Source organism: Archocentrus centrarchus, chromosome 21 (genome assembly GCF_007364275.1).
Source record: "Archocentrus centrarchus isolate MPI-CPG fArcCen1 chromosome 21, fArcCen1, whole genome shotgun sequence".
NCBI lineage: Eukaryota > Metazoa > Chordata > Actinopteri > Cichliformes > Cichlidae > Archocentrus > Archocentrus centrarchus.
The window spans coordinates 19,449,633-19,471,497 of NC_044366.1; the positions used below are offsets into that span (position 1 = coordinate 19,449,633).

The 21,865-nt window shown below is 38.3% G+C and overlaps 1 protein-coding gene across 2 annotated transcripts in view; it reads right to left on the minus strand.

The window, feature by feature from the left end:
* Nucleotides 1-21,865, minus strand: part of gpc6b (glypican 6b) — an 87,097-nt gene that overhangs the window by 12,745 nt on the left and 52,487 nt on the right. The window contains exons 5-7 of one of the 2 annotated variants that reach the window (XM_030757575.1): nt 11,439-11,569; nt 10,635-10,778; nt 9,581-9,610 (exon numbers count right to left, since the gene is read on the minus strand). In XM_030757575.1, coding sequence (XP_030613435.1) covers nt 9,581-9,610; nt 10,635-10,778; nt 11,439-11,569 — 305 coding nt within the window. The remainder of the gene's footprint in view (nt 1-9,580; nt 9,611-10,634; nt 10,779-11,438; nt 11,570-21,865) is intronic. The other variant, XM_030757577.1, reaches the window with a different exon arrangement.

Here is a 21,865-nt window from a genome sequence, read left to right on the forward strand (position 1 = left end):
GCCACACAGACTGGCTTTAAAAAACAAAACAAAAACAAAACTCCTTCACACAGATCCAAAAGCACTAAATGCTCTTTTCAATGAATAAATATGTCTACAGTGGTACCGCAAGCAAGATATCAGATATGGGCTCTGCCTTCCCACGCACATATATATTGTCAGCCTGGGAATCAACCCAGTCACTGAGAGCAAACTAAGTGCTTCATCTTTAAATCAATGAAAGCGCCACAAGCTTTTCTGTATAGCCTCATTACTATTTTTTTAACATTTACAACTCCTGACAAACACATTCACATAACTGACAGAGAACAGAAATAATGGAAACTCATCCTACAGCTCCACGCTTACATGTAGTTTATGCAACCCGATGTCACAGGAAAGTAATAGACACGCTGGTGCACTGTGTAGGTTTCAGGCTTTGCCTGTCCTAGGCATGAAATGGACACGCACGTTGAAGTAGCAGTAAGTTGCAGTACCACCAGGGTTTAATATTTTATTTAAAGCCAACAAGCTAGATGGCTGATGTGTATGTAAATTTGGCCTCCATACACCTATAGTCTTGTGTTTTATTTTTGTTAAACAATATCGGTTGGTTGGTTGGTTGATGGCAAATTTTGATCCTTCCATCTGAATGTTGCAACAGAAATCAAGACTCGTCAGACCTGGCAACATTTTTCTTTTATTGTGCAATTTTGGTGAGTCCATGCAGATCGTAGCTGCAATCTTCTCAGCAGCAGAAGACCACACGGTGTGGAGGTCTTGTGCATTCAGAGATGCTCTTCTGCATACTTTGGTTGTCACAAATTGTTATTTAAGTTACTGTTGCCTGCCTATCATCTCAGAGCTGTCTGGCTCTTGTGTTTACCCTGGATTTTGTTACCTTTTGTACTTTGTTTTCCTTTGGACCCTTTCTTTGGAGATTCATTAAAGGTATGCTTTACATTTTCATTTTGCCTGCCAGTGCATTTGAGGTCCTCATCCAGAGCCTGTGACCTGAACAATTTGTATTTCTTTTCATATATTTGTGTATGACAAACAAAAAAAAGAAAAAAATATATATCTGCATTGAACACTGCACATTTAATACCCTCTCAACAGATAATTAAGGTGATAACATACTGTATAACATGCAAAAAAAAAAAAAATCTGCTAAATGCACAAATCTTGGGTTTCTGCAGGGAAAAGATTTTATTGAGAAATCCCAGAATCTCGTAACGTCATCCCAGAGCAGATCCAGTTTCTCAGTTTCCCATTTGACAACAACCAGAGACACACACACACACACACACACACACACACATACACACACACACACACACACACACACACACACACACACACACACACACACACACAGAGAACAATGCACATGTACCAGTGGCTCTAAAATTTTCCGGCCATTGTAAATTTTAGAATATCTGCATGTGGTGCAATGCCACAGGTTTACAAATTTGTAACCTAACCAGAGGATCATGCTTGCAAATGAGAGTTACATTCTCTTTTAGCTTACCAACAGTAAACACAGCTGATCTTTTTGTGAACAAAGAGTTGCCTGTTCTGGTTCTTTTTGGTTTGCTCCTTTGTTTCATCCCTAGCACAACAACTGTGAACTGTACCAGTAGTTTGTTTGAAAAAGGTACTGTTCACAAACATTTTAAGGTGATTATTTGTCTTCTAAAACAGCCATCATTGAGTCACTAATGAACCCCATTTTCACATAATAAATTGATACAGTGTTTGGGTTGGACTGAATTGGTTTCAGGTGGTGTAGAGGTGGTGACTTACATTTAAAAGATATAGACTACATTTGGTGGGCTTTAATTTAAGGGCTTTAATATTCATGCATGAGTGCCACCCCTTGCCTAGACATTTGCTGCATTTATGGTCAAACAGTGTCCTGAAGTATCATGCCACATATGCACTGCCAGACTGTTTATTTTTGTGTGGTCTTAGGGAAAGTATCAGTTATGCTAGAATCTGTGGAATCTCCATAATTGCATGGCTTGGGTAAGAGTCAGTAAATAAAACAACTCAGAGAAAGGAGCTGTGGACAGGCCCACTTTACTTCCATTAGGCTGTATCCAAAACAAGAATGTTTCAGTGGCTTGTCATATCCCCGGATGGCAGAAATATAATGCTAGGGTCAAGATTTTGAAAAGGAGAGGCTATGTTTTCTTTTTTTTTCTTGACAAGTGACTTCACAAACCACACATGGATGTTAGTGTTTCCTACTGAACATGGCAAAGAATGTGAGAAACAAAGATAATGCACATGAGCATTCACAGTTATTCGTGCACTGACTAAATGATAATTGATCCAAATTTGAAAGTTAAGAAAAAAAACCAACATCTTCATTTCCACCTCACATAAAGGAGCTTCAGTGTGCATGTTGGCAATCCAGACAAATCACCAGAATCTAGCTGAACAGCTGCCTTTTGAATCTTTTATTCAGTCATTCACATTCTTCCTACACTCCTAATTCGAATCATGCAGGGATAGAGCCCATGTATTTGCTATAAGCATAAAAAAGGAACCCAGACAGATCACTTGTCACACAGCCAACAAACACAGACAATCACACAGTCACACCTAACAGCTATTTATTGACCTGCATGCTTTGGTTCAGAGGAACTTCAACATCTAAGGTAAACAAAATCACAAGTGCAAAACTTGCTTGCTGCTGGGCAGCCATTGATCCACCATGCTACCATCTTTTCTTATTATTAGGGCTAACCAAGAAGACTATAATGATTTCTGACCCGATGTCCTTCCACCTACTGAAATGCACAGGGGGACAGAAAAGGAACAAACTAATATGGGAGTGAGAGGGATGTGTTTTTTACTGGGATGTTTGACCTTCACTATGCAGAATGACTTCTTTTTTTTGTTTGTTTGTCATGCCCCCCCCCATCTTCCAGGTCTGAACCATGGCATTTCCAGAATTTGAGTCCTCACCTCATGTTTGAGTTTATTAGCACACATGTGCATGTAGCAAATATGATTTTGAAACAACACAATTAGTCTGGAAGGCAATCAGCATTATTCAGCTTTCATAGATGTAATGCAGAAACTTTAAGGCCTCCCACAGACAAGACAAGAATGTTTGATTTTCAGTAAAGCAGGTATTGTTATTCTATCACTTAACCCTTATCAGACAGAATGTGTTAACCAAGAAGAAACAAGAAATTCTAATGTAAAAATGCCAAACTATAACCCCAATTCCAAAAACAATTGTGATTGTAATTGTGATTGCAGATTTCAGGCACTCACAGTGGCACTATTATATAGTTTATCCAGCAGCGAGTTTGGACAAGTATATTTTAGCAGAACCAGAGGCTCACAGCTTGCGGTACTGCTACCCACGTGGTATATGCCCTAACCACTCGGTCATCGGGTCACCTGCCACAGTTGATTGTTGACTTTGGTTTTCAAAAATATTTGCTCTATGCAGCAGTGGAAAAAGAGGAAAGAAAAAGAGGAGCTATAATTTATTTACAATTATAGCTTTTCCATTTGATGTGTGCAGTCATCAAGCTATTTTGTTGGTGTGGAGAGAAAAACAAAAAAGTACTTGCTCATTTAGAATATTAAGGAATGGGAAAAACAAACATCTTGGTGGGAGCATGATTTTACAAGTACCATTTGTAATGCAAAAAGGGAGTGCTCAAGTTGAGAACAGGGTATTTTGTTCCCCTTTTCTGTCTATTGTTACTCTGAGATTTACTTGCTGTTTGCAAGATTCTTGTGGCAAGATGACCTTGTCTTATGTGAAATGAACCGACTGAAACAAATCTGAAAGTTGTGGTAAATAAACAGCGTAAATTATGTTTGTCTTCTTAAAATTCAACAAATTCCAGAATGGTGGAACTTGCTCTTGCTAAATTAATTTACATTTATTGATAAACAGTCATTATGTGCATGGATTTTATTGTAATCATCAGTGATGTCTTATCTATTGATTGTTTTTTTTTTTAAATATATAAATATATAATACATTTGAAATATCTTCCGAAAGCTATGCAAAAAGAGGGTCCAGTACTATGTTAACAAATTTCATGAATCAAAGGTTTTATATATTTATTTTTTTTATTGTTCCCTACTGGCTCTTTCTGCAGTCTAGCCTTGTTTGTGCCTTGCTCTCATTGTTGTGCTATATTGCCATACATATAAATTGTGAACTGTGCATTACACAAGGGGACAAAAAAGGAGCTATAAAACTACACTAAAATTGAACTGCACAAAACTTGTTACAAATGTCAAATTAAAAGCTCCACTTCTTATCTTTAATGCACCTCTGAGCCTGACAGTGTGCTGCGCCTTTATCCCCTCTTTTGACTTTAAAATCTCCATTTCTCTCAGAGCTTTGAGGGTGTGTACTCTGACAGAATGTCAGGCAATTAAACAGTCATGGCTCATTGAGCTGGAGGTGGGCCCGCTCCTCCAGGCTCCTCTATAGGCAACAGAAGAAATGAACACAGGCACTCCCCGCCATCCCTTCCTCATTCTTTAACTCTCAAACTTAGCAGTGAATCCAAACAAGAAGTTCTTATCAAAGGACACTTTAAATTGCTGTCAACTTTCACAGGCCTGAGCAGTGTCACTGTCATGGATAATTATCTTGTGCCAGAATGTAAACGAGGCCAGTGTGCGGGACAACAGAGACGTATTCTTGCAGGAAACCCAGTCATGTCACTGCTGCACGATGAACACATAAATACCATCACACTAATGATGGCACGAGACAGCTACTAGCTGCACCTTTACACCACTAAGCACTAAGGTAAAAACAAGGCAGGAGTTTCAATTAATACATACAGTACCCACTGTGAAGAATCATGAGGTAAGACCGTGGTGCTTTACTGTAATACTGCTCAACTGTACCAATCTCCAGATATATTTTCTTTACTTTGATGTGCAGAGAATTGTGACCAAATTTTTCAGTGAGAAAAACGTGTAGTGTGACTACTCTACAAATCTTCAAAATAATTTTTGACTAAAAACATATTTAGGTACAGTGCAGTAGGGTGAGGGATGATTTCATAAATACCACTCCATAACTAACTGATTTTAATAAATAAGTCATAAATTGACGGTAACTATACCGTCAATAATGCATTTTTCTTTTCTTTTTCTTGATAATGAACTTTGATCATTTACATATAATATAGATATACATATAATTAAAAAACAGATTAATTCTATTAATCCCAGAAGTCAGCGCTGATACATACAGATCTAACAAAATCAAGAATACCCTCTTCTCTATCTGCAGGTGGTCGCTGCTACAAGCTGTTTTGTCAACTGCAGACCATCGACAGAAATACACACAAATATAACTTCATATAACAGAGCCACTCATGCATTTTAGGGCAGTTTTTTTTACATGGCCTTGCCATGCCTTAGTTTGTCTGCTGGATGCTGACAACCAGTTTTACACAGAGGTTTGACAGCTGGAGGTAAAATGCAGGACTGAGTTCACAGCAGATGAGTGAGGCATCTGAAACATATACACTCATCCAATGTCGACCACTGTAAACTGAACCGGTCAACAGCTGGAACGGCCTTGATACACTGCCTGGCCAAAAAAAAAAGTCACCACCTGGATTTAACTAAGCAAATAGGCACGAGCCTCCTATTGGATAATTACTGCATGGGCGATTATCTTTCAGCTGGCAACAAGTTATTTAACCCCAACTGGTGCAATGAGTTGCTTCTCATTTCTTAAACAACCATGTCAAAAGACACATCGCGTGGTCGTGGAAAAGATGTCCGTCTGTTTGAGAAGGGTCAAATCATTGGTGTGTATCAAGCAGAAACTACTAAAATTGGGTTAAGAACTGCCCAACACATTATTAAAATCTGAAAGGATAGTGGGGACCCATCAACTTTGAGGAAGAAATGTGGCCGGAAAGAAATCCTGAATGATCGTGATCGGCAATCACTTAAACGTTTGGTGAAATCAAATTGAAGAAAAACAACAGTAGCACTCAGGGCTATGTTTAATAGTGAAAGTAAGAGCATTTCCACACGCACAATGCAAAGGGAACCCAAGGGGTTGGGACTGAACAGCTGTGTAGCCTTAACCACTAATCAGTGAGGCTAGCTGGAAAAAAAAGGCTTCAATTTGAGCATAATGATTGGACTCTGGAGCAATGGAAGAAGGTCATGTGGTCTAATGAGTCCAGATTTACCCTGTTCCAGAGTGATGGGCGCATCAGGGTAAGAAGAGAGGCAGGTGAAGTGATGCACCCATCATGCCTTGTACCTACTGTACAAGCCTGTGGGGGCAGTGCTATGATCTGGGGTTGCTGCAGTTGGTCAGGTCTAGGTTCAGTAACATTATATGCTCAAAGAATGAGGTCAGCTGACTGCCTGAATGTACTGAATGACCAGGTTATTCCATCAATGGATTTTTTTCTTCCCTGATGGCACGGGCATATTCCAAGATGACAATGCCAGGATTCATCGGGCTCGAACTGTGAAAGAGTGGTTCTGGGAGCATGAGACATCATTTTCACACATGGATTGGCCACCACAGAGTCCAGACCTCAACCCCATTGAGAATCTTTGGGATGTGTTGGAGAAGGCTGTGTGCAGTGGTCAGAATCTGCCATCATCACTGCAAGACCTTGGTGAAAAATTAATGCAACACTGGATGGAAATAAATCTTGTGACATTACAGAAGCTTATCGAAACAATGCCACAGTGAATGCATGCCGTAATCAAAGCTAAAGGTGGTCCAACGAAATATTAGTGTGACCTTTTTTTTTTTTTTGGTAGCGACCTTTTTTTTTTGGCCAGGCAGTGTATAATATGCAGTCAGATCCAAAAGTATTTGGACAATAACACAACTTTTGTAATTTTGCCTCTGTACACCACCACAGTGGATTTCAAATCCAGCAATCAAGATGTGATTGAAGTGCAGGCTTTCATCCTTACCACAAGGGGTTTAACAAAAGTACTACATTAACTGTTGAGGAATTACATCCATTTTTACCCCCCACCCCCACATTTTCAAAGGCTCAAAAGTAATTTAACAAAGATAATTTTCAATACAAGGATTGTTTTTCAATACTTGGATAAAAAAGCCTTTGCATTCAGCGACTGGTGTCTAGAACCCATGTTTCCTCCCTCGAAATGAAGGGCTTTACTGCTTCTACCTTCAGTTGCTGAAAGCTGAAAGTCTGCACTTCATTCAGCTCTTGATATTTAATATACTGCCAGGCATTTATTATAAGACGTTTTTTTGCTTGTTTTTTATCATGTAAATAGGAAACCTGAATCAAAACACAAAATCCCGATTTCCAAAGCAAAATGTATGAACAAGGTTATAAAAGTACACATGAACACCTTAATCACAGGTTGTTTCAATGCACCATAGAAAAATTAATAAATAAATAAACAGTGGCACTAACACTCAAAATTGGAAATATCACAAGAGCATCAATAAGCTACTGAGTATAAGCTGCAACACAACTGCAGCAGGGGTTAATAAGTATAAAGGTATAGAAAGAGACACTTGACTAATAACAGAAGGTGCAGTGAAAAGTGAAAGTGTGCCAAGTGAAAGTTTGCTTTTATGCAATGTTGCATTGAAAAACAGAAGGGAAACTTGACACAGGGAATTTTTTTTTTTTGGAGAATGTTTTAGTTTAAAGTGGGATTGTGTATAAATAACTTCACACTTCATGGAAATTCGGATGTCACATCTATGCACTTTCAGCTTTTTGTGTGCCATTTTATGACATTAAATGACACGTGAGAAGGTGAGGGTTAGGATGTCATTCCTGGTGTGAAGTGACGCACACAAAAAGAAAAGGAAATGTAGCAATAATACATAATGACATAGCATATTTTTCGTATGCCATCCAAGAGCAAAACAATGCGCCAAGAGGAGGAGAAAAGTGCAAGATGAAATGAGCCAGATTCAAATAAATGTCTTTGGATCACACTGTATCCAGCATGTTTGAACCTGGTCAGGACTACAACAGTGACTGCAAAGTGGTGACCATAAAACATGGAAGTGGGAGTGTACTGATATGATGGTGCATGAGTGTATACAGATTTCCAGTCTCAAACCAGTCATACTACAAAATTCAAGGACTATTTTAAAATGGAAGATACAGCAGTGAAAACAGAAGTTAAAAAGAAATATCTTGAATTGTTAGGGTCACAGCTTACACTTTCACTGGTTTTGTTCCCTCTCTCACAGCTCTCATAAGTGTTACTTTTAGATAGACCAGGCTTTTAGTGTTTTCAGTGAGAACACTATTATCTGTCTGGTCAGCATCAAACACCAGACAGGCAAAGTCTAGTTAAACAACTGACTGAAGCAGCTATATAAAGGGCCAGATATTCCCACTGGGACTCACTGGAGACCTAAAACCAAGCTAAAAGGAGAGGGTCTCATTAAATTGGTTGAATTATGCAAATGTTGCTCAGTATCTGCTGGAAGTGTTTGCTAACAGATTGTTTTGATTCCCTCAAAAGTTGCCATGAAAATCTGATCAGTGTTGTATCATATTTGACTATGAGCCAATATAACTGAGTATGCGTGTTACATGTTATACATATTTAAAATGCCTACCAAAGGCAAACAAATCTGTGGGAAGCATAGCAGTGATTCTGAACTGGAGCAATGGATGTGAGCTGGACCAAACTGAAAGATAACTCAAGGATTTTCCTTTACTGTTCATAAGCCAAACAGCACATAATACAGCATATTACAGAAAACCAACAATTTGTAGCTTTCTGTGGCCAGATCAGCATGGACTCCTCGGGAATGTTGATAATGGAATTTTCTGCTCATGTAAACTGGTTTAGTTATAGCATGTCAAAAATAAGCTCTTGCCACTGAGCTCCATTTTGCGAGAAGCTCTAAGGAGGCTTATTGCCTAGTTATTCGGGAGCAGTCTGGTGCCCCTGTATCACTGTACCATCGTAGCTGCTGCTGCCTGTGACACTCCCCCACCAAGACTTCACAGCTCTCCCTTCTGTCAGCTGTAACGGAGCAGGTCATTTGCTGACTGGTTGGGATCCTTGTGGAGTTAACTCTATTAGCTACGGCAATGAGTGTTTTCTGGACTGGGATGTGTCTCGAATAGATACGGCGGTTGATGAACATTTACGTTGGATCTCAGGGAGGAATCTTCACTAGCTGAGGACACCATGGCATGTGTTCAACAATCCCTGCGGTGTTAGCCACTCAACTGTAAAACACTGTGCTTAACAGCTGACACTTTGATGCCACAATACACCACATTATCAAGCTCTGAAGAGTTCTTGCATTAGAGCACCTAATAAATCACAGGAAACATTTTAATGAGAGCATTTGACATTGAATCCCATGTGAGATGAAAATGAGAGTATGACACTTAGCACACCAAGTGCTGCATACCACTGGGATTTACAAGTCCCAGAGCTTGCTTGCTGAAAATCTCTAATGCTTTGAATACAGTCCTATGCATCCCCCATCCACACAGTGCAAAAAAACATAAATTCTCCACACAGTTAATGCATGAAACAGGAGTAGATAACAGTCCCAGTGAAAACATTATAAGAATAAAATATTGAACCTTACACTGTGTTGCATTGCATTCCAAACAATCCTCTGGTTTGCAGCATAAAGGCAGGGAAACAGAAAGTCTTAATTAATTCAGTGTAGGTGGGAGAAATCATTGATGGACATACAAAGCTTAAAAGCCAACTGCTGTATATAAGACATCAAAAATGCATCGAGAATGAATTAGATTGTGCAAAACCCCCCCAAACAAACCGTAATTAGTATTGAATAAAATAAATAGCTCATTTGTCGTTGTGGGATTTCAAGAGCCAGATGGCAAAAAACAAAACAAAACAAAAAAAAAAAAACGGCTGCTTTTCAAATTACGTACCCATTAACTAAATAACCTATTATTAACCTCACACAGAGAACTAAGACATGCAATTTGGCAGGTTTTTAAAACTGTGATGAATGAAGCTGCCATTCACCAAAACAGACTGAAAAATGTTACTATGTTTCAAGGCTCAGGTTAAATATTACTAGCATAGCATCCATTTTGAAAAGATTCACTATGAACAAGGCTAGATATAAGAAAGGAAGGGCAGTGTTGCTGCAGGAGTAATCCATGATTAGAGCTGTCTCTCAGCCAAATTGGACTGCCACCCCCATGTTAACCTTTACCCTGATGCAGCATTTCAGGTCTCAAGGTTCTTTGAGATGGAAATTCACGTATCAAGACCCTATTGAACAAACATACAGATTATCTGACAGAAAATAAAGGTGCACCTTCAAGGAAGAATTGATATGGTCAGCCTCACAAAATCTATCCATTTCCCTTCTTCCCCCTTTTCATTTCTGTTTGCCAAGTGCACAGAGATGAGAAGGGCACTGAATGCAGTACATCACACCTTCGACTGTCGCCTTTGGGTAAAGCTGTTGATTCGTTAACAAACACAAATCGATAGAAAGGTCTGAATGGAGGACAAGTACAAAGAATTAATTTCCGGCTCCAGGGGCTTACTATGGCAAATCACCAGCTTTAATCAACAGTGTCAAGTCAGAAAGATAAATGATGTTTACACTAAAGCAGTGTCTCGCCTGAAAACAGCAGCATTGGTTTTTGTCTCCTTACCAGTCTGTCTAGGCTTGTGCCAGCTGCAGTGGTAGGCCGCTCCTCTGGGCTGTAGGGCCTGAAGCGGGCGTTGAACACATCCGAAACACCACGGGCAGACCTAGTGATTCCTGCGGGTTTTGGCTGACCACAGCCTTGAAAAACCTGCAATTACATGAACATGGGCACCCAGCTGTCAGCGGTTTAAATGACTTGGGATGCAGAAAATAGGTAAAACACACTGTTTGGATAAGGTCTTGTGAATGATTCACCCCTGACTACCGGTGTGATAGTGCTTTACGTCAAGTTGAGGTAACCATGTTGATAGGTGATCCAACTAGGAGCCATGACCAGTGCTATTTAAGTTGGTAGAGTTAAATTTTTATGGGCTTCTGGTAAAACACCACATATACTTAAGCCATAAACAAAACGGCATCTGCTGCATGGGAAAGGCAACTGAGCATTTAGCTTTGAATGGGAACTGGCATCCAAATCAGTGCAGGCAGAAAAATATTCTTCACAACCACCTAGATTTTTTTTTTCTTTCTGTCTACAATTTTGTGGGCAAAGAAAAATGCAGTAAAACACAGGAAACACATTAACTACTGTTAGTCGAACTAAGATTATCTGACCAAATTGAAACATATAATTCAAATACAAGGCCTAAACTTGGACATAATTAGAACGTGTTGTAATCCACACCTTAGTCACAGCCCAGTATGACTTCCACCAAAGCTTATTCCTCATACAGTGACAAACTTGGGCTTCAACAGCCTGTCTGAAGTGATACTTTTGTTCTTTGAGAAATGTACCTAATTGACATACCCTGTAGGAGACCTGGGCACTATTATCTTGCATATTCATGATGGCTTCTGAAATCTTGACATCAATAGGCTCCATGACAGATTCAATGTTGAAAGGTCCCTCTAGCCTCTGTGCCACCAGCAGCATGGCATCTGTTAGAAGAAAAAAAAAAGTGTGGTGTTGGAGGAAGAAGAGCAGAAGTGCAAACACACACTTAGCATTGGTGCTTAAGTGGTAAAGCAGTCACATACAAAAATAACTGTCAGTGCAACAAATGACTGCACGACAAGGTGACTGATCGTGTCAGATTACACAGTCCTGTTTACATGATTAGTGAGAGTAAAAGTCCAACATTAGTAACATTGTTTTGCAAACAAAATACTGTATGACTGACAGAAAGCCAGAAATTCACTGTAAACACAGGAACCACAATCATCAAGAACAAAGACAAGACTCCACACATGTCCCAGAAAACACTTCCATTGCAGTGCTGCTCAGTTCAGAGGTGTGCAACTGCAATGGCTCTTTTTTTATGTACCTGCTATAATTGCTTGCATTTTGTTTATGTGGGTTTATGCTTTCCAGATGCAGTGTACAGTTTTGACTAACTGGTAGTTTTTATTTTTCATTTGTCTCTTTCTTTTGAAGTTGAGTTGATGGTGTTTCGGGCTCTTTAGGCTTTCACCGTAAGAAAAAAAAACATGACAGAAAGAGAAATAAAATGGTATTAAATGTATTAACAGTACAATGCTATGCCTACCCCTAATTAATAATTAAACAATTAATTGACTGAAAAAATATGCCAATTTCCCCAACAATTGTTAATCCATTATTTATACAAAAAAAAAAAACATACTTCCAGGTTTAAAGGTTTAGATGTGTTTGCTCTCAATGACTTATATCACCATAAATGAACAAATAAACAAACCTGACAATATTTGCTATATAATTGCAGAGCTTTTTACAAAAGGACCCAAACAGTTTACAATTTGCAAACTACTGCATCTTCTTCTGATTGCTACACAGTATTGTCATTTACCACCTCCCCACCTCAGTCTGCAAACACACTTACGAAGCATGAACGTGTCTTGAGGCAAATTCAATTTTTATGTAGATCAACTCAATCAAGTCTACAAAATGCTGTTAGGCTCCATGTAGTGAATAGTGCTGATGAGTAATTGATTTAATAGAACTTTTGAAAGCCAAGCACTTATTTCCATTCACTGTGAAAAAGGTCAGTGGCTCATTAATATTGTGTGGACACAAGCCAGAAGGCCTTGTTGAACATGATACACTTAACATATCATCTGCACTTGTTTTCATCGTTTTTTTAATGAACACATTTGAAAGCATTTAAAAAGGATGCTGCATTCAAATTATTTAATATGTACAACTCTGTATGGTGCAAATTTCACACTAGCTCAGACTAATTAGGCAAACTGCTGTTGCCCTTTTGAGACTCAGTGAGTAAACAGAAACACTACTGATGTTCTCTTGATTTGTTTTTATGCGCCACAGTCTGCAGGATGGCAAAATTGAGTTTGACTTGAAAGCCACAGGTAACCGGACATCACCAAACTTCTGATTCAAAGCAAGTCCCGTTTCTGCAGACAGGACAGGACAGGACAGGACAGGACAGGACAGGACAGGACAGGACAGGACATGTTGCTCTATTCACAAACCCGCAGACTGGTTTGCGGATAAGTACTCCATAATTACTTCGCAACTAAATAAGATCATCCTGTCATTTGGAGCCTTCAGAAACAATGACGTCTTACCGTACATGCTCTGGACTCCCTCAACAGTTTATTTAATCTGTATCAAAATGCCAAAAGTAGCTTGTTGGTTTTTGAAGAATAAATTATGTTTTTCTTTTGGCTTGCTACCCGAACCACCCCACCCATCATATGAAAATAAAATAATGTATTCCTAAACTGCGAAAGAATAGATAATATTCCACAGGGAACAGACCAAAAATGGTGGCTGAAAAGAAAACATGAGAAAAAAAAGAATAATCAACCTTAAAAAAAAAAAAAAGGTGGCTGCCCACTGTAGACAAATACTGTATATAAAAAACCCCAACAAAACAAACAAAGGAAGAAAAAAAATCTAAATTACACTTAGTGCTTTGATAGCAGACCTGTCCAACTTTTCATTCTTCTGGGAGCTAAGATCACTAATGGCAGAGGAAAAAAGCTGAGAAACATTAGCTCAGCTCTGCTTCCATTTCCTTTCCAATTATGTCAAAGTCAGAGCCTTTGAAGAGCTCTTCTGTTTGTTTACACTGTGAATTGCAAATGGCCTATGATTCTTGCTGAGATCTTAATATACAGATTACATCAGTGCCAAATGATTTTCTACAGCAGTACTTCAACTGCACAACTGTGTAACCATATGGTGTAAAAAAAACACCTGCAATAGCCACAAAAATGATTCTTACTGCTTATCTATTAACAGTGATAGCAATCATTTTTAGCGAACGATTTTTTAATAGTACGCTGCAGTGTAGTTTGACTGCTTTTTGTGTTCTTATATTCTATTAAAAAAGATCTGAATTTGGGATTTCCATATTAGTTGCTATTTAATCTGATTATGATGTAAATTCATTCAAATGCCCCAGGTATGTCTGCACACAAAAACAAACACAGGTAAAAAAAAAAAAAAAATCTAAATTCACGCATAAGCTTAAAAACTGTCAATTGCAAACACTGAAAATTTAGGTCAGTGGAGCCAACTGGGAACATCTTGTATTTCATCATACGAGAAAAAAAAGTGTGCCTCCAGGATCAAAAACGATGGCAATCTTTCCCGGCACTGGTGACTTATCTGCAACTTATCAGTTGGGCTCAACAAACAGAGAGCTAGCCCGGGAACTTTGTCTTTATACACAGCTGAAGGAAAGCTGAGAGACTCATGGGGGGGAGGCAGAAAAAAAGAAGAGAGCTAGAGAATAAGATGTGGGTCTGGGTTGAGTGAGGCTAGGGTATAGCTGTGTCCTATAGAGAGACGGGCTCCTGCGCTACATGTGAAAAACTCTGCCTACATGGAGAATTAATGACTCTCATTTATGAGGAGTGCAGGAAGTCCAGTCCACTGTGGCACAGCTGCCACTCTGAGCCAAATTTTCCCTGCATCACTTTTGCAGCACTGAGATAGGCCACTGGCCAGCCAGAGGAAATCTTGTTATCAACACCACACAGCCATGCAAATAGACACATCTTGTCCTATTCTGAGCTTAGGTTTTTACATACAGCTGTGACTTACTGGATAGAGACACAGACAACTAAAAGACACCATGCCTCGAAACCACAGCGTGAGCCAATTATTTTTTCTTCATATTGGAGGTTAATATTTCAGTTTGTGATATGAAACATGCTTATTTGCTCCGTCTTACTCTGGGCTCTGCCTCTTTATCGAGATTGATGTCCACTTAAATTCAGGCTATGTCAGCCAGCGGCAACCTCCAGCAGACAAGGACAAATAAGGAAAGTGAACAAGCCCATCTATGGCTCTTTGCCTGTGAAGAGTTCCACAGGATGAAAAATGGCTCTAGTGTAATTTGGACTCTGTAAAGCATAGCTCATCTGTGGTTCAGTCAACCAACTAATAGTGCTATGAAACGGTATAAAAATGGAAAGGAAGAAAAAAAAGGCATATTGTCCCTTGGACACATTGTCGTGATCAAGAAAAGGAGTCCTTGAACATAGACTTATTTCCACATAATGTTAAAAAAATATCCACTTCTAAGGGATTAATAGCCATAAAGCAAAGGTAATATCAAGAACCTTTTTCCCCCAATCAGGCCTTAGAAGCTTCTTCAACATGCTATTAAAATTAAAAAAAAAAAACTACCCCTGACCCCCCCCCCCGAGTCTTCTTTATCAACTTTTATACCTTTTGGTTCATTTCTGTGTTGATAAATGACTATACATACATGGGTTTGCTTAGAAGAGGTAGGGCCTAAATTTTTAATAGTATGTTAGAATGTGTTAGGACAGATCATCAGTTAATTAGCACATGTAAACTCATGTCAGTGTGATCAGATATGAATGCAAAAAAGTTCTAGTTCCTGTTTTAGTGTAGCCTGAAAAACAGGACGAATGCTAACGAGTTTGAATATTCCTTTAAAAGATTCATTTACATTTACATTACCATAATTTTTAAGGTTCTGGTTCAGACAGAAAACCTCCTGTACTGAAATTTGCTACAGATATTCAAGGTCTGAAGAAAATCACCTCTAATGAATCTTTGACTTTTCTCCATTGCTAACATGAGGCAAAATTGTTTCTGTTACAGTATAATATCACTCACACACATCTAGTGCGTGATTAGATAAGACAGTTAGGGTTGACTAACAATCTCCTGACTTTTTTTTAGTGTCCTTACAAGACTGTCAGCTGTATACACACAGTTTGGAGTGTAAAAAGTAGAGGAAGCAAAATGTAGATGCAAGAGGCAGGCAGGATTCACAGAAAGCAAGCTGTTGAATGAAGCTGTTTGCAGAAAACCCACAAAACAAAACACATCAAAAAAGGTGACGCCAAATTAAATCCACATGCACACAGGGGAAGAAACATGTAAAACTAAACACGAGAGACCAATAACTACCAAAATAAAACAGGAAGTGAAAAACAATAACTAAACAGGGAAACAGTCACATGCATGCACTTGACAAAGCTAAATTGACCCAGGAGGAACAAATGGTTAATTGGCTTGAACTTATAAAGCACCTTTCTACTCAACTGAGAGCCTAGTCACATACACATTCATTTTGCTTGTGATGCATCGGGGTTCTGTATCTTGTCCGAGAATGCTTCACCATGCGGACTGGAGGAGTCAGGGATTGATCCACTGACCTTCTGATTGTTACACGACCTGCTCTACACCTGAGCCATAGATGCCCAATTATTAAACAAATTAATTAATAAGCTCTTGTTCCCCCTGAGCCCTGGGTCCAAAACCCAGTACGATGACGTTATTGATTTCTATCAGTTTCGTACAACTAAATTCTTACAGGGGTAAAAAAAGCCCCTGTAAGAATTAAGTTTAATGATTGAATAATGGTATTTTATTTTGCACCATTACAGGTAAAAATGTTAATTTGTTTAAATGCATATAAAAAGATATCAAACCTTTAGCTGTACTTTGTTTTTTTTTGAGCCAATTAATAAAATGAGCCTTCTACCATCTACAGAAAAGGTGGAGAACACAGTGAACTGCTTTCTAATCCTCAGCATCTTAGCAGTGCCATTGTGCCACATGCTAGCATTTCAGTGTTAGCATTTAGCTCGAAGGACCTCTGGGCCTAAGGAAGAGCCACTATGTAGCTGCAGAGTCCCACTTTAAAACAGAGTCTGAATCATTAACCATAATTAATTTCCCATGATGATAACAGCAATATAAACAGTAAGCAAGACTTAAAATGCAAAAGCCAAGAGCAACATTGACAGTGTACTGCACGGCTAATCAAACTATGAGGCACAATCCAATAATGAGCTATTTGCAATCAGATCGTGTTACTAATAGGGCTGGAGATGTCATGGAATTTTTGTGCATGGCTGCTGACAGGACTGTTTCTACTATTTCGCCCACAATTATGTTGAAGCCATCCTTTCCTGTTTTCACTTTGTAAAAGCCTCATGTTGCAAAGCACATCACCACCACAATGCTCAGACATAATCTGGACAGGCTCACCAGCCGTGCAGCTCTGAGCAAAGACAATAATAGACCTCACTGCTTATAAACACACTGGAGAGTATAATTTCTCACTCTTTACAAAATTCCCATCTTTCTGCAGGTTTCTAATTGCACAGGTGGGAAGAGAATATGTAATTAGGTCCACTCAACCACATCTTCACGTAACTGTGAGTGATTAGACAAGCAAATAACTATAAAATAGAATGTAAATTAATGTCCCTACAGATGCCAGTGTACACGAAGCTCCAAATGTTCACGCGGTGCTGCCTTGAGAAAAGCACAGTATGTTCTACATTATTTGACTTCTGCAGACAGATGACACACAAGGGTGGTACAGGCTGTCAATACTCGGTCAGAAGAAACTCCTGCGCGAGCACTATTACATAATGTAGTCTCTTCAGCTCGCAGTTTTAAAGGTTTTCTCACAGCTAGGTTTCTACATTTTGTACACGCAGACTGAAAATCAAAACTGTGTTATTTTAGATTGATATTAATTAGATTATTGATCATTATCATTTCAGGTAAATTAAAGTAAAAATCTAACTTAAGCACCTTTAAATAGGTAAATGCTACGTCTGTTTAACTGGTAAATACAAACAATTACTCAACAATTTGAAAATACAGGTTTAATTATTTGCCTTTTTCAAGGCAAATGGGCTATTTTTAGATAAGTTTACATTTTTAAATAAGCTCTTAGAGTGATAAGTTGGCAATGGTTCTCAATCATGGAACCAATTTTTATGAGCACTACCTCTCGGTTATATTGTTAGATATCATCCTATAGAACACTGGGATAAAACTGAAAACATTTTCAACACCTTTTGTTTTTCTTAATAGTAAAAAATCAGAAAGCAGTGAGTTTGCTTTTGAACAGCTTGAAAATATGATCGAATTTATGACTTTTTTTTTTTTTTTTAAACAAATTTCAATGCTAACCCTGCAATCTGTATAATCAAAGTCCTTATTAGATGACCTCCAAGAAAAAGGAAGACAGAAAATCACCTTCCATCTGACGCACATCTAATAACACATCTGACTGTGTAATCAGTGCTATGGGTGATTGAAAATCAGAAAATGTGAACTCTCACATGCAGCCAAATTCATCCACAGATATTTATATTTGGCTGACATTTTGGATCCCGGGGAGCTGATGTTTAATGGAACATGTAGAGTTCTCATACGATTGGCTATCACTGTCTTCACTTTTTATAAAGTCCAATTTGTAAAAAAATAAAATTATCATCTTGCGTCAGATGAGTAGAATCCCATGATGTGTTGCTGTTTGTCCTCACCCTGTGTGGTCTCAATTTCCATCCCTGAACACTAGTGATATAGAATTGCTGCGCCTGAAAGCCATTTACCCACACCTGTGGAGTTAAATGAATGTATAATGGCTGTCTGCACTGTCTAATCGTTGCGACTTGTTTTAACACCCACTGGCAAAAGGTTAATAAAAACCCAAAGCTTTATGAAAATTCTGTCTATTTGAAAATGCAAAACGCCCTGAAGTCTACAGTGATTATGATCACACAAAAAAATCTTTTAAAGTAAAAAGCAAAAATAGCCAGATAATTTATTGAAATCACTTGTTTTGTAAATTCCAAGTAAAATGTATCTATTTTCTTTGTTTGCGGTCTTTGTGTAATACAACCGACATTTAATTTTTATATACAGAAACTTTTGCATGGATGGAATAGTTTAACAGCATGGACTCCTATAACATATTATTTCTTAGGAGATTGCAGTCACAGGTTATTCCTCACGACTGTTCGCAGATTTACACTTGCAGCTGTCCATCCAACCACACACAATTTTATTGCTCGAGACAAGTTTTAGCTTTTTCAGAGCAGTTTCTTTTACTCGCCCACTCAAATTCTCTCTGTTTTCTGTTCCTCTGCCAGATGAGATGCAGAGTTAGTTCAGTCCATTTTGAAAAAGTGACACCGTTAAATTCCAATGAGTAACACAAACGTCAAATCGCTAAAGCTGACTGTGCCTGAAATGCTTTCACAGGGGAAACTGTAAAGCGAGGCCACCAAACCAGGTTGGACTTGTGTTGGCCCGTTTGGATTGGCTGCCAACTCGCATCATTCTGTTGTTCTAAAAAGGAACTTAATTATGGTGAAGTGGGAGGGTGTGATTTCTATCAATTTTTTTTTATTTATAGCTTGTAAGACCATAATTTTTTTTTTCCGTTCTGTCAATAATTTATATACAAGGATTTTTTTTTTTTTAAAAACAAAAGAAAGGGTTTGCTGCTGTCTTGAATTTCAATAAGCAGATTGTTGTTGGATACAGTTACCAAGTGAAACAAATCACCTAATTAAAGAGAAATGAGCAGGTAGAATCGATGCAGATCACTTCCAATGTGGAGACATTTCTCTCTCAAGAGGGAAAGTGAGGGGACGGCAACAGCCAGTAAACATCGAGGCAACTAGATTTGGGGGAAAAACAAACAAAGCAAAAAACTGGCACCAATAACTAGTTCACTCTAGAATGACTTTAGGCCAGTAGCAAGTCTCTAAGTATTTGAATATGCACGAGACAACGTTCCACAGCTGAGAGCTACCCGTCAACACAGAAAATAATGACACACAGGACGTAAAGCACAGAGGACATTATTTATCACCAGGGAATTTGACTGTGTTACTGTTATTTAAAACATCTGAGAGGTAGAAGACATCAATTTGTGCAGACAGCCTGATAAAAAACAAACAAAATAAAACAAAAAATGGTTAAAAACAGCCTTATTCAGAGCATTCCTCAACAAAAAGAATACCTAACTGAACAGTTAAAAAATAATAGACAATCTCTGCAGAAAACAGAGCTATATATCTATATCTATCTATCTATATAGCTCTCAGATCTTTGCACATGCATCCTGATTGTGTTCACTGTAGCTTCTGATTGCAGTGAACACCCTGACAGCTGTTCCTCAGTCGCCCCATGCTTCAGCTAATTCATGTAATTAAAATCTAATCCTAGCTTTAATCTCATCAAATTGCCCATGGACTGCTTTTGAAAAAGGCACATTTATTATGACAAACAGTGTACAGAAAACAACTGCAAACAATTTGACAAAATTGTAGCATTTTCTACGCATTTATCATGACATCAAGTCTTTGTATGGGTACAGTAGCTGGCATCGGTTTCCATACCTGACGCAGTGAGCAAGTCTTGTCTGTAGGAGTGGAATTGGGAGAAGTCAGCAAGGATTTGTTCTCCAGTGGGAACAAACGGATTAGAGACCGGCTACTCAGCAGAGTCCATTTAATCTACTGTATGATTTATTCAGATTTGATTTATTCAGGGTAACATTAAAGAAGAAATAAAGATCACAGTATGACATTCAAACTTATACTTATTAAAACCACAAATATTCTTTTAGGTGCTACATGAAAAATGTTATGTTGTATTGACTGTAGAAACAGTGCGTAGTGTTCACGTTCTGTCAAGTGAAGTTCTAAGAACAACGTCCTTCCAAATGAATGTGAAATGACAACATGAGACCAATACATTTAAATATGATATTAGCCTTTGGAGCTTGTGATAAGCTTGCGCCTCTAAATCAAATTTCTCGGTCAGATTTTATTTGCTTGTCTAATTAACCTCTTGCTTAGGAGAAAAAAAAAATTGCAATGCTATTTGTTAAAGGTTGAGAGTAGCGAAAATGTACATGTGACAAAATAATGCAGCTGCATTTTTTTTGTCACATGAACAGAAACATAAAGGAAAGATATGATTTAGGAGGGCAATCTTTCATGTCACTTTTTTTTTTTAATACTCTAGCCTAAACAGCAAATAATTATTTTCCAGCCCAACATCAAAGCAAACGTCCAAAAACGAGGAAGTTTAACAGGCTATTTTTTCTTCCCCTGTGAAAGTGCAGTACAGAAGTAGCGCTTTCTAAACATTTCACATTTCTGAGGAGCAGTGCAGCTGCTCTTCATACACACATCTGTTTTAGTTTGCTTCTGGCGATGCCTTAACAGTCGCTCTCAGCTTCACACTCATATTGTAGATAAATGGAGGTAAGGCTGTGAACTGGCCTGTTTTTTTTTTTGTTTGTTTTGTTTTGTTTTTTGCTCAACTTCTGTCACGATTTTGAATTTATTTAATCAGAGGGTGTTATTTCCTGCAGTGTTGTGAGGAAAATTGTCACCATCAAGGGCACAGCCTCCAGGTGTAAAGGATTTCTCACTCTTTGGTTGGATTAGTTTTCACCTCCCCGGTATCTTGTACATAAAGCTGGTCTGAATAGATGCCACAAGAATCAAGATGACTATCAGAGCTTGAAGTCTGTGACATCATGTGAGACTAGAAGGTTATTTGAGGGTTTTTTTTTTTTTTCCTTTTTCCTTTTTCAAGTAACAGCATACTTGTCATCTACATGGGATTACATATTACATTAATTTGTCTGTCTGTGTAGTAGATGAAATAACCTTCCTGACAATTTAACACCAAGCGCCAAGTCAATATCATTTTTGTGGTTAGACTTCAAGCTAATTGAAAATCTTTCATCCCGTAATGAGCATGAAATGTCAGAGCCAAAAGATATAGAACTGGCATTTAATCTGCTCCAGGGAACAATAACCCAATTGACAAGTGCTCTAATAAAGACAGAATGAACATTGCTACAAAATTAATGGCAGAAATGTAAAATTGTCGTATTTAAGTGGAGCCATGTCAAAAATGTATTTATTTTTGTGGAGTAAAAGTAGACATTTCTATTAGACCAAAGAATGCTTTTT